Genomic DNA, 13932 nt, shown 5'->3' with positions numbered 1-13932 from the left:
AAGAGGGTGCCATCATCATTTAACCATACAGTAAAGCTGCATGCCCTTAGGAAAAATTACGGCTGTAGTTTCCCCTTGCTTTCAGCCGTTCACAGTACTGGCACAGCAAGGCCGTTTTGGTTAGTGTTACAAGGCCAGACCAGTCACTCATCCAGACTGTTGGCCATGCAAAAGGCTTCTGGCATCTCAACAGATATCCCTCCATTGTGGTTGCACCTCCGGTACGGCTATCTGTGTCACTGAGGCATGCAAGTCTCCTCACCAACGGCAAGGGCCATGGTTCATGGGTGAAACATTATGTTATCAATTATCTTGTAAAATAAAAATTGATTAACATTTGCATGTGTGTGAATAATTTTGCAACAAACTCAAAAATAAAAAGAATGGCAATAAACTGCAAATTATAATCCAGGAGATCATTTTCCCCCAAATACCTGCAGCAAAACGATTCTTTACTTTACAATTATTATGCATTTTTTCTAAACTACATTTACATTTCAAAATTTTAAAAGTAACTTAAGTAGCTGTTAAGATATATAGAAAACCTATACTCAATGGGCTTGAACATATTTAGAATGTTACCCAGAATATAGGGCCAAACACCATACAGGGACCATTTTGCCCTGATTTCCCCTACTGCACTATATACACTACTGGCCGTTAAAATTGCTACACCAAGAAGAAATGCAGATGATAAACGGGTATTCACTGGACAAATATATTATACTAGAACTGACATGTGATTACATTTTTACGCAGTTTGGGTGCATAGATCCTCAGAAATCAGTACCCAGAACAACCACCTCTGGCCGTAATAACAGCCTTGATACAGGCAGGCATTGGGTCAAACAGAGCTTGGATGGTGTGTACAGGTACAGCTGCCCATGCAGCTTCAACACGATACTACAGTTCATCAAGAGTAGTGATTGGCGTATTGTGACGAGCCAGTTGCTCGGTCACCATTGACTAGACATTTTCAATTGGTGAGAGATCTGGAGAATGTTCTGGCCATGGCAGCAGTCAAACATTTTCTGTATCCAGAAAGGCCCATACAGGACCTGCAACATGTGGTCATGCATTATCTTGCTGAAATGTAGGGTATCACAGGGATCGAATGAAGGGTAGAGCTATGGGTTGTAACACATCTGAAATGTAACGTCCACTGTACAAAGTGCCGTCAATGGGAAGAAGAGGTGACCGAGACGTGTAACCAATGGCACCCCATACCATCACGCCAGGTGAAACACCAGAATGGTGATGATGAATACAAGCTTCCAATGTGCGTTCACCATGATGTCGCCAAACACGGATGTGACCACCATGATGCTGTAAACAGAACCTGGATTCATCCAAAAAAATGATGTTTTGCCAGGTTCGTCATTGAGTACACCATTGCAGGCGCTCCTGTCTGTGATGCAGCATCTAGGGTAATCGCAGCCATGGTCTCCAAGCTGATAGTCCATGTTGCTGCAAACGTTGAGCTATTCGTGCAGATGGTTGTTGTCTTGCAAACGTCCCCATCTGTTAACTCAGGGATCAAGATGTGGCTTCACGATAAGTTACAGCCATGCGGATAAGATGGCTGTCATCTCGACTGCTAGTGATACGAGGTCATTGGGATCCAGCACGGTTTTCCGTATTACTCTCCTGAACCCACCGATTCCATATTCTGCAAACAGTCATTGGATCTTGACGAAGGTGAGCAGCAATGTCGCGATACGATAAACCGCAATCGCAATAGGCTACAATACGACCTTTATCCAAGTCGGAAACGTGATGGTATGCAGTTCTCCTCCTTACACGAGGCTCCACAACAACGTTTCATCAGGCAACGCTGGGAACTGCTGTTTGTGTGAGAAATCGTTTAGAATTTTTCCTCATGTCAGCATGTTGTAGGTGTTGCCACCGGCGCCAACCTTGTGTGAATGCTCTGAAAAGCTAATCATTTCATATCACAGCATCTTCTTCCTCTCGTCTAAATTTCGCATCTGTAGCATGTCATCTTCATGGTGCAGCAATTTTAATGGGCAGTAGTGTATGAAATATTACTTAGAAGTGACTGCGGTGCTTGAAAACCGATCATAATTCTGTTTCATTGTACATATCCAGTCTGTATTGTTCAATTGCATTCCCCTTTGCAATGTTTAATTGCGATGATTGTTTTGGCTGGAGTTACAGTCATATCTAAGACCTAGGCTCAATTTCAGGCTTCCACATTTCACAGGCTAGTCGGTTTGTCATTAATTGCTTTTTGAAATCTAAGAAGACTCTTGTATAACATTGTTGGACAAGTTTCTCTGGGAGAAGGCAGATATGTGTGTTTGGGGTTAGGGCGGCAACAGTTATTAATTATCATAAAATGTTCATCACAGTTTTACTCCATTAAAGAGCAGAGACATGTCATATAAGTTCAGTTGATAATTTCAACTTACATTCTAAGGAAAAAGAAAGAAATAAATAAGAAAAATGTGCCATGAAGTAATTCTCCAAATGGGATGGAAGTTGGTGGATGTGATGTACAGACAGACAAATGATTACAGTTTCAGAGGAACATGATGATTTATTCAAGAGAAAAAGCTCGACAAATTGAGCAAGGAAACAACATGTTTGTCTACCTCTGGCCCTTATGGAAGCAGTTATTCAGCATGGTGTTTATTGATGGAGTTTTTGAATGTCGTGAGGGATATCATGTCAGATCTGTCCAACTGGCATGGTAGAATGTCAAAATCCCAAGGTAGGAGGGTCCTACGAATAATGCTCCACATGTTGTCAATGGGAAAAGATTTGGTGACCATATGGCAGGTTACAGTTGGGATGGTATCCCAATGCACTGCAGGAGTCTCCAGACACATCTTCGGTGGCCATCGGCTCAGTTCAAAGTGGGACCCATCACTGAAGCCAACTCTACTCAAGCCAAGCCAGATTCAATGTGGTCAACACCACTGCAAATGAGCTTGTTGGTTTACAGAGATCAGTGGTAGTCAGTGCAAGGGGTGCCATAAGTTTAGCTCCCTTTCTGTGAACCATCTATTAATGGCCCTTGTGGTCACTGAAGCAACAGTTGCAGATCATATTGATGATAATGATGAATCAGGGGCTCTGAGTGCCTCTTTGACAATTGATCGGTCCATTCATTCTGGCATCTCTTTAGGTCAACCTCTACCTTCTTGACACTGTGTTCAGCTCTGGTTCATCCATTCCTAACAACATAGTCAGTTCACTCCTATTTAAGGGTAGAGTGATTTTCATATTACTCCAACTGACTTCTTTGAGCCCAAATACATGTCCTCTGCCAGCCAGTGTGGCCGAGCAGTTCTAGGCACTTCAGTCTGGAACCTTGCGACCACTACGGTCGCAGGTTCGAATCCTGTCACGGGCATGGTTGTATGTGATTTCCTTAGGTTAGTTAGGTTTAAGTAGTTCTAAGTTCTAGGGGACTGATGACCTCAGATGTCAAGTCCCATAGTGCTCAGAGCCATTTTTTTACGCGTCCTCTCTCAAATGCTGACATCAGTGTATGTTGTTCACTTGCCCATCTTCAAGGCATAGTTACTGTCCAACTGAGAATGAAATTCACAAAGACTTTATGTCCTGGTATTGACATGTCAACTGTTTACTATCCTTGCCAGCTGTGGGGTGAAATTGTGCTGCAGTATCACAAATTCATCCAATGGCTGCCAAAGCCCAAAGCTTACAGTTTTGCATTTTCCCTCACTTGTCTGAATATCAATTTGTGACCAGTTTGTATAACTCCTTCATAGTGCACTTTTCCCCATTCTTTTTTTCTTTGTCTTAGGCTGTATATTCCATAAGGTAATAGCTTTGGAATAGAAGTCTACATAAGCAAATGATTTACTAGTCCTTAGCTTAAAACCCTGTAGTTTTCTACATGGCATTTAATTTTGTACAAACCACAAACTAAGTATTATGAGGCTAATTGTAAAAATGTTTATATGTTTTAACAACTGCTTGTCTCTATTGAGGTAAAAGGTGAGTGTGACAGTGAAGCCATCTGGTCATGTATAACAAGTATAGGTGAAACTAAGTTAATTGTTGGATGTTTTTACCGGCCACCTGATTCTGCTGTGACAGTTCTAGAGTCATTGAAAGAAAGTCTACAGTCAATAGCACGTAAATACCCAGATCATTCAATACTGATTGGAGGTGACTTTAAAATGCCGAACATAGACTGGGATATCTATGGTTTCATTATGGAGGGTACAGACATAAAGCCATGAGAAATACTTTTGAACAAGTTTTCAGAAAATTGTCTTGAGCAGCTAGATCAGCCGTCCACACGCAATGGAAATATCTTAGACCATCTAGCTACAAATGGGCCGGACCTTATCTACAGTGTCAATATACAAATGGGGATTAGGGTGATCAGGATGTCATTATAGCAACTATGATCACAGAATTTAATAAATCAGCCAAGAAGGCTAGGAGAGTGTTTCTGTTAGATACAGCAGATAAGCAGTTATTAACATCTCACTTAGACAGTGAACTGGCATCACTTAGTGCCAGTAATATGGATGTAGAGGAATCAAAGACTCTAAATCATGGCCTGGAGAGTTATGTGCCTAGTAAGTGGACAAAGGATGGGAAAGACCCACCATGGTTTAATAATGAAATTTGGTGGATGCTGAGGAAGCAGAGGCTGTTGCACTCTCAGTTCAAAAGGGAATGCATAAATGATGAGTGAAAGTTAGTAGAGATTCATGCATCTGTGAAAAGATCTATGCAAAAATCATACAAAACTACCACTGTCACACCTTAGCAAGAGACCTGGTAGACAACCCAAGAAAATACTGGTCATATGTAAAATCACTAAGTGAGTCTAAGGCTTCCATTCAGTCCCTTGTTGACCAGTCTCATGTGGCAGTTGAAGATAGCAAAACAAAAGATGACATTTTAAATTTCTTGTTAAAGGAATCGTTCACACAGGAGAATTATACAAACATATTGTCATTTGACCATCAGGTGGATGCCTGTATGAATGACATAGTAATAAGCACACCTGGGGTTGAGAAACAACTGAAGGATTTGAATGCAAATAAATCACCAGGTCTGGATGGAATCCCAGTTTCATTTTACAATGGGTACTCTGCAGCATTGGCCCCTTACCTAGCTTGCATTTATTATGAATCTTTCTCACTGCACAAAGTCCCAGGTGACTGGAAAAAAGTGCAGGGGACTCCAGTACATAAGAAAGGTAAAATAGTGGGCCCACAAAATTACAGACTAATATCCCTACATTCTGTTTGCTGAAGAATCCTTTAACATATTCTCAGTTTGAATATAATTAACTTTCCTGAGACTGAGAGGTTCAAATGGCTCTGAGCACTATGGGACTTAACTGCTGTGGCCATCAGTCCCCTAGAACTCAGAACTACTTAAACCTGACTAACCTAAGGACATCACACACATCCATGTCCGAGGCAGGATTCGAACCTGCGACCGCAGCGGTCACGCGGTTCGAGACTGAGAGGCTTCTGTGCATGAATCAGCACGGTTTTAGAAAGATTTGCTCATGCAAAACTCAGATTCCATTTTCTAACATGATATACTGAGAACTATGGATGAAGGGCAATAGGAAGATTCCATATTTCTTGATTTCCAGAATGCATTTGACACAGTGCCCCATTGCAGGCTGTTAACAAGAGTACAAACCTATGGAATAAGTTCACAGATATGTGAGTGGCTTGAAGACTTCTTAAGTAATAGAATCCAATATGTTGTCTTCGATGGCAAGTGATCATCAGAAACAAGGGTAACATCAGGAGTGCCCCAGGGAAGTGTGATGGGACCGCTGTTGTTTTCTATATACATAAATGTTTTGGCGGACATGGTGGGCAGCAATTTTCGGTTGTTTGCCAATGATGGTGTGGTGTATGGTAAGGTGTCAAAGTTGAGTAACTGTGAGAAGATTTAAGACAACTTAAGACAAAACTTCCAGTTGGTGTGAGGAATGGCAGCTAGCCCTAAATGTGGAAAAATGTAAGTTGATGCAGATCAGTAGGAAGATAAAACCTGTAATGTTTGGATACAGTATTACTAGTGTCATGCTTGACACAGTCAAGTCATTCAAATATCTGGGTATAACGTTGCAAAGTGATATGAGGTGGAACAAGCTTGTGAGACCTGTGGGAAGGAAGGCGAATGGTCAACATTGGTTTATTGGGAGAATTTTAGGAAAGTTTGGTTCATCTGTAAAGGAGACCATATATAAGATGCTGGTGCAACCTATTCTTGAGTGCTGCTCAAGTGTCTGGTATCCATACTATGTTGGATTGAAGTAAGACATCAAAGCAATTCAGAGGCAGGCTGTGAGATTTGTTACTGGCAGGTTTGAACAACATGTAAGTGTTACAGAGATGCTTCAGGAATTCAAATGGGAATCGATGGACATTATTTTTGAGAAACACTATTAAGGAAATTTAGAGAACTGGCAAATGAAGCTGACTGCCAAATGACTCTAATGCTGTCAACATACATTGTGTATAAAGACCACAAAGATACGATACGAGAAATTAGTGCTCATACAGAGACATACAGATAATCATTTTTCCCTCACTCTGTTTGCAAGTGGAACAGGAAAGGAAATGACAAGTAGTGGTGCAGGGTACCTTCAGCCACGCACTGTATGGTGGCTTGCAGAGTATCGATGTAGATGTAGATAAATACTTACAGATTCTCCTTTGGCTCCCTTTTCTCCTTTTGGACCCTGTAATTTAGGAAAAAGGTGGAAATTATTTTTCACTTGTCAGTGGAATTAACCTAAATAACTACAGTAATATTTGAATTAGGCCACAATGCTTCAACGAACAGTATTTTACAGTTTCCTTTAAATCATGCTTTCAAAATAAAGGGAATTAAAGCTAGGTAAACAAGTTTTGTAGATAACTACCTTTACATGCATAACAATTACAATTGTTCACATGTGCAACATTCCATTTAAAATAATGATTGAAACTGCCATTTCTCAGTCCCTATTCAGAAGTACAAAAATCATCTTGAAGATGGATGAATAAGGAAAAGCAAAAATTAGTATTATAGTTGGTGTAATACAAAAACAAATACAAAATGTCAATTTTTGATACGCAAATCATTTTCTGCACATTGGAAGAAATTATCAATTGTTTACTTCAGAGGGTCATTCTGAAGCAAATTAAGTGAACTAGCTGACTCAATGGTTAAGACACTATAGCTGGAATCACAAACAACAGTAATTGAGTTTAGCCATGTTCTGTGTATCTGACATCATGCATTCTTCAACAGCCAATGAGCATTCAGTAGTGTTCCAAGTGTTCTGCTGTGAATGTTGTAGTGAGTGCGAGCATTAAACATGATCATAATACCTTACTTAATGAAGTTTTATTCTATTTCTTGTGTGTTGTCATTTGTGAAGACGGTGGTAAATGACAAATTCTACATAAGCAAGTGAGAGACATAATTTGCAAGATGGATACTTTGTTCAAGTGCAAGGCACCTCTATGTGCATACTGCAACCAGCAATGCCTTGACCTGTATGGATTGCCATCACTCATGAATCGGACTATAGGTTGCCATTCAGGGGGAGTGAGAATCAAACTTCCATCCAGTCGTCAAGATGTAGATGATGGGAGGGATGATGCTTTTTAAAGGTGCACACTTGATTTCCTTCTCTGTCCTTGTACTACCTAAGTGTGAGCTTCATTTTTACAGTCGCATCATCAGTGGTACATCACACCCTACTCCCTCTTCCATGTCATCAAGCATATTACTTTTGTCTAAAATAGAGTGACATCTGGGAGGTGTATGGATTTAAGCAAAGAATGCTTAGTCAGTTTTAAAGTTAATGTATGTTTATTGACATTAAATCCAAGTTCATTGCTTTCCATTTAATTTGGGCTAGAGTTGTTTGTGAAAAATTTTGATTGCACGATTCAAGTCTATTCTCCAAATCCCCCATTACATGGACCAATATCTCTGCAGTAATGGCAGCAATTTCTTGAATGATTGCATTCTTCAATCGGTTGAAATTTCGCATTTTGTGGATATAGACAGGGCTCTTGATGTACTCCCACAGAATGTCACAAACTTAGAAGTATAGAGATCTGGAAGGCCAAAGAACATTGCCAAAAAGTGAGCTAATCTGTTCATTAAACATGCCTCGAAGAACTGCTGTTGAAGCGTGTTCTGCATGTGATGTAGTGTCATTCTGCTGAAACCCAACATGTTTTGCAGGGATTCTTTGTCTTCTTACTTCTAGTTTCAAGAACATTTCAAGCATATGAATGTGTCAAGTCAAATTAACTGTGACTGTGGCTTCATTTTCTGCACACACAAAAAAAAAAAAAAAAAAAAAACAAAAAAAAAAAACAACGGTTCGATCATGCTGCAAGAGCACCACATTTTGGGACTTCTTCAGATTTAAAGAGCAATGGTGATTAAGGTGTGGTTTCTCAGGAGCCCCGCAACACAGGTTTTGTTTATTGACAGTCCCATTAAATGAAAATGAGCTTTACTGCTCATCAATAAAATCACTTTATCACTTAAAATCACTTTATCACTTAAAATCACTTGCATTCTGCAAGAAAAGTCTTTGTGCACAGCAAAATCAGTTGGTTTCAGTTGTTGCACAATAAGAAATTGATATGGATGAAATTTTAATGTTTGCAATATTTGTCTAACCAATTCATGATTGATTGATAGTTCATTAGCATGACATCTATCTGACTCTCCTGGGCTTCTGACTATCAGTCCCCTTACCCCTGCAACATTTTCTTACATCATTACACTGCATCACAGGTCTGTACACTTCTTATCCATTATGTTCACAGTTGATCTTAAGTGTTTCACCCATTTAAGGATTGTGTTACAACTGAGAACAATCAGAACAACTCCTTGTTGACTGAGATTGAACTGTACATGGAACTGTCGCTGTGTATCTGTGACAGGTCTCACCACTTTTAATAAAACTGTCATAGGTGAACAAATAATATTATATGACATTATGTGCTCCACTGCTCTATTGTAACTGAAATGGTGTGTTGTTTGTAGAAGAACTATACCCACTGTGATCTCCTCCCACCACAGCACTCTCAGTACTACACAGTTTCAAACAATCCATCTTCCATGTGTCACACTGTACTACAGCTAATAACTGAATCTTAACAAAGAGTCCTGTACTACATTGCCATAGCTGAATGCAAGTTCTATGGCAATCTATAACCCATGCATTATTTGCAAGCATCTAAATTTGTGTTGACATACATGCATAACTACCAGTAGACACATTAATTGTACATATGTGTAGGTGAGTTCCAGAAGTTAATGGGCCTTATCCACACAGTACATTACAAAAGGTCATATAGTGGGGCTGAGGTTGGTATGAAAGAAGTAGAGGAACACCTTCAGAGGTATATATTGTTCCTGTCTGCTACATCACATAGTACCTATCCCTACTCATGTTGGTCACATATTGATAAACAGTCGTGCAAAGCATCACCTGTTTCAGTACTACTCACTGATAATAATTATGTATGGAAACTAGCGGTTCTGATTTTTTTCAGTAATATGAAACTTAAAGTGTATCTTTCAGAGATGGATGTGCAAATAATGAACAGTCAGGGGTAACAGAATTAATTTGTTAACCTAAACTGACTGATTGTTGCCAAATCTTTGTCAGTGTGTTTATTCATTCATACACAGGCAATAAATATTGTATGGATGTTATCCAGATATATGTGAGAATTTCATGCGAAACCATTGGATGGACATTGAATACAAATATACACATAAAATAATACTATTAGAGACGCTGAGTTGCAAATAGGCACAAAGAAAAGACTGTCAAAAATAAAGCTTTTGGCCAGTAAAACCTTCATCAGTAACAGACAACAGACACACATACACACATTCACGCAAACACAACTCACGCACATGCAAACACAACTCACACAAATGACTGCAGCCACAGGCAACTGACACCTGACAGTCTTTTTGATGTGCATATCTGCGACTCAGCATCTCCACTATATGGTAAGTAGCAACTCTCCTTTTCATAATATTGTTACATTCCATCCTGGATTTTCCATTGTTTCATAAAATAGTACTACCATACTGTGGTGTCACCGCCAGACACCACACTTGCTAGGTGGTAGCCTTTAAATCGGCCGCGGTCCGTTAGTATACGTTGGACCCACGTGTCGCCACTATCAGTGATTGCAGACCGAGCGCCGCCACACAGCAGGTCTAGAGAGATTTCCTAGCACTTGCCCCAGTTGTAAGGCCGACTTTGCTAGCGATGCTTCACTGACAAATTATGCTCTCAATTGCCGAGACAATAGTTAGCATAGCCTTCAGCTACGTCATTTGCTACGACCTAGCAAGGCGCCATTACCAGTTACTATTGATTGTAAAACATGTACCGTCAAGAGCGATGTTCACCACTTATGGATTAAAGTTAAGTATTCCAGAAGCTACGTACCTTTTTTACTAGTCTCATTTCCGTGTCCTGTTCCAGACCTCACACCAGCCTGCGTGAGCTTAAACGCGTGCCTTTCGGCTTCCTGTCATAGTGGATTGGCTGTCTTGCCAGTCCACAACACATACAATACATAGTAATGCCAGTTTATATACATATATATTCTCCTATTCTTATAAAAATAGTCTGTTTTTCATAAGCCTTTATTTTTCCTCCCCCACCCAGCAAATCCTTCTATACACGACAATGATTCAGTAAAGGTTTTACATCAGACAGTTGTCTGTGAAATATGTAGTAAATGTAATAAAAAAGTTAAAAGTGCAAAGGCATTATTTTCAGTTTTGCCATAATACACTCCTGGAAATGGAAAAAAGAACACATTGACACCGGTGTGTCAGACCCACCATACTTGCTCCGGACACTGCGAGAGGGCTGTACAAGCAATGATCACACGCACGGCACAGCGGACACACCAGGAACCGCGGTGTTGGCCGTCGAATGGCGCTAGATGCGCAGCATTTGTGCACTGCCGCCGTCAGTGTCAGCCAGTTTGCCATGGCATACGGAGCTCCATCGCAGTCTTTAACACTGGTAGCATGCCGCGACAGCGTGGACGTGAACCGTATGTGCAGTTGACGGACTTTGAGCGAGGGCGTATAGTGGGCATGCGGGAGGCCGGGTGGACGTACCGCCGAATTGCTCAACACGTGGGGCGTGAGGTCTCCACAGTACATCGATGTTGTCGCCAGTGGTCGGCGGAAGGTGCACGTGCCCGTCGACCTGGCACCGGACCGCAGCGACGCACGGATGCACGCCAAGACCGTAGGATCCTACGTAGTGCCGTAGGGGACCGCACCGCCACTTCCCAGCAAATTAGGGACACTGTTGCTCCTGGGGTATCGGCGAGGGCCATTCGCAACCGTCTCCATGAAGCTGGGCTACGGTCCCGCACACCGTTAGGCCGTCTTCCGCTCACGCCCCAACATCGTGCAGCCCGCCTCCAGTGGTGTCGCGACAGGCGTGAATGGAGGGACGAATGGAGACGTGTCGTCTTCAGCGATGAGAGTCGCTTCTGCCTTGGTGCCAATGATGGTCGTATGCGTGTTTGGCGCCGTGCAGGTGAGCGCCACAATCAGGACTGCATACGACCGAGGCACACAGGGCCAACACCCGGCATCATGGTGTGGGGAGCGATCTCCTACACTGGCCGTACACCACTGGTGATCGTCGAGGGGACACTGAATAGTGCACGGTACATCCAAACCGTCATCGAACCCATCGTTCTACCATTCCTAGACCGGCAAGGGAACTTGCTGTTCCAACAGGACAATGCACGTCCGCATGTATCCCGTGCCACCCAACGTGCTCTAGAAGGTGTAAGTCAACTACCCTGGCCAGCAAGATCTCCGGATCTGTCCCCCATTGAGCATGTTTGGGACTGGATGAAGCGTCGTCTCACGCGGTCTGCACGTCCAGCACGAACGCTGGTCCAACTGAGGCGCCGGGTGGAAATGGCATGGCAAGCCGTTCCACAGGACTACATCCAGCATCTCTACGATCGTCTCCATGGGAGAATAGCAGCCTGCATTGCTGCGAAAGGTGGATATACACTGTACTAGTGCCGACATTGTGCATGCTCTGTTGCCTGTGTCTATGTGCCTGTGGTTCTGTCAGTGTGATCATGTGATGTATCTGACCCCAGGAATGTGTCAATAAAGTTTCCCCTTCCTGGGACAATGAATTCACGGTGTTCTTATTTCAATTTCCAGGAGTGTGTAAACATTATCCAACAAATGATATTGACTAACATACTCAGTTATGAATAGTAATAACACTTGAGTGGAAATTTATCAAATTCTGATTTAAATTTATTTTAGTCTTCTAAATTTCTTATGCATATTGGCACTCTGTTGTAGATTTTGATACTTATATGTGTAGTGTTTCAGGATATTTGTAAACATCAAAGCACACCATTGGGAAGCCATTGATAAGAGATGCTCGTTGAGTAAGTTGAATAAGGATAAACGTAGTGGGAAAGGGAAACTCCGTGTTTTCCTTTCTTGTATGCAGTGATTGTGGAGCAGTGGTGGAGCCAGCAAGAAGGGGGCCCGTAAAAATGGTACTGCAACCACTGGTCATCTGGAAGTCATTTGGGCCATGTGCAGCAAGGGCCTGAATACGAGAGCCATGGAGTAAATCATGCACCAACAAGGGCGTAATGAACATTTGAACAGCAGTAGATTTTTAACTGTGTTTTGTTTGCTCTCTCAGGTCCTAAAGTACGCATGTACGGAAGTTTTTGAATGTATTCAAGAGAGTGGTATTACCATAGCAATTATTTGTTATGTTGTTAAAAGAAATAGTGAAAATGTTGGGCAAAATAAACCCCTGTTTGTGAAAAGTGTGGCTATTTATTTAGTAGTGCAGTAGAGAGATCTTGCAGAAGCATTCCAGGAATCTTCACTGCAGTTGGCTCGACAGGGGGGGTTGGCATGGAAGGATCCGGACCACCAAACAACTACTCTGAGAAGAGAGAATAAAGGTAATACTACTTTCATCTGGTGGTGTATTAGAGATGGCAAAATATTGCCCAGTTATATCGGCCAGGGACACAACTTCCTGCTAGTGCTGATATAAGACCCACCACAAACCCTATGAAATATACATCAGCAGGAGAAGAGGGAAAAATATACCCCATATATATTATTCAATATATATATATATGATACATTTACTTATGCTATACTTGTCCTACTATCCTACAAATCACCAGAACAAATGTTTGTTTGAGATTCCTGAATAATTTTCACAATTAGTTTCTCGCTGGCTTATGCTCATTAGTTCGTCCTTGGCTTATGCTCATTAGTTCCTCCTTGGCTTATGCTCTCCTGAACTATTCACACTTCCTTCTTATGTCTCCCTGGTGTGGAAATACCATAGTTTTTATATCCTTATGTACATATGTGATATAGAATTGTCATTGTTCTTATACATATTTTTCCTATGTATACATGTTAATAAATATCCATTTGATAGTTCTCTCAATTAACTAGGTGATGTAGAAACATCACAATAAACAGCCATATGTGCATATTTTTCTATGTGCAAATTCTTTTCCCCTACAACACTTGACAGTTCTTACATCATTTTTATCTGTACTTCCATTGTTTATGTCTTCATGTTTTGTTGTGTATATGTGTAAGTGTGTCTGTGTAACCTGATTCTTCAGCTTACTTATTTGAAATAAGTTGAAGGTTATTGGAAACCATGGAAAATAAGAAGGACTTCAGCAATAGAAGTATATGAATATGTAAATAGGGAAAGACAGTCTGATACTCAGATGAGAAGTAAGAAAGGAAAAAGTAGAAATGGTTGCTAAGATGGAAGAAGAGAAAGAAGATAGCCATAAAGGCAGGAAACCCTTCCCACACCCCTTCCCCAGGGTGCCTACTTCGCCAGTACTT

General features: G+C 41.3%; 1 protein-coding gene across 1 annotated transcript in view; it reads right to left on the bottom strand.

The window, feature by feature from the left end:
- LOC126192064 (collagen alpha chain CG42342-like) overlaps positions 1–13932 on the bottom strand; it is a 660839-nt gene that overhangs the window by 83373 nt on the left and 563534 nt on the right. The window contains exon 23 of the mRNA XM_049932580.1: positions 6689–6724. Within this exon, the coding sequence (XP_049788537.1) occupies positions 6689–6724 (36 nt within the window). The remainder of the gene's footprint in view (positions 1–6688; positions 6725–13932) is intronic.

The sequence above is a fragment of the Schistocerca nitens genome, chromosome 1 (genome assembly GCF_023898315.1).
Source record: "Schistocerca nitens isolate TAMUIC-IGC-003100 chromosome 1, iqSchNite1.1, whole genome shotgun sequence".
Classification (NCBI taxonomy): domain Eukaryota; kingdom Metazoa; phylum Arthropoda; class Insecta; order Orthoptera; family Acrididae; genus Schistocerca; species Schistocerca nitens.
Note: the sequence above shows the minus strand (reverse complement) of the source record. Positions and strands in the feature narration are given on the sequence as shown.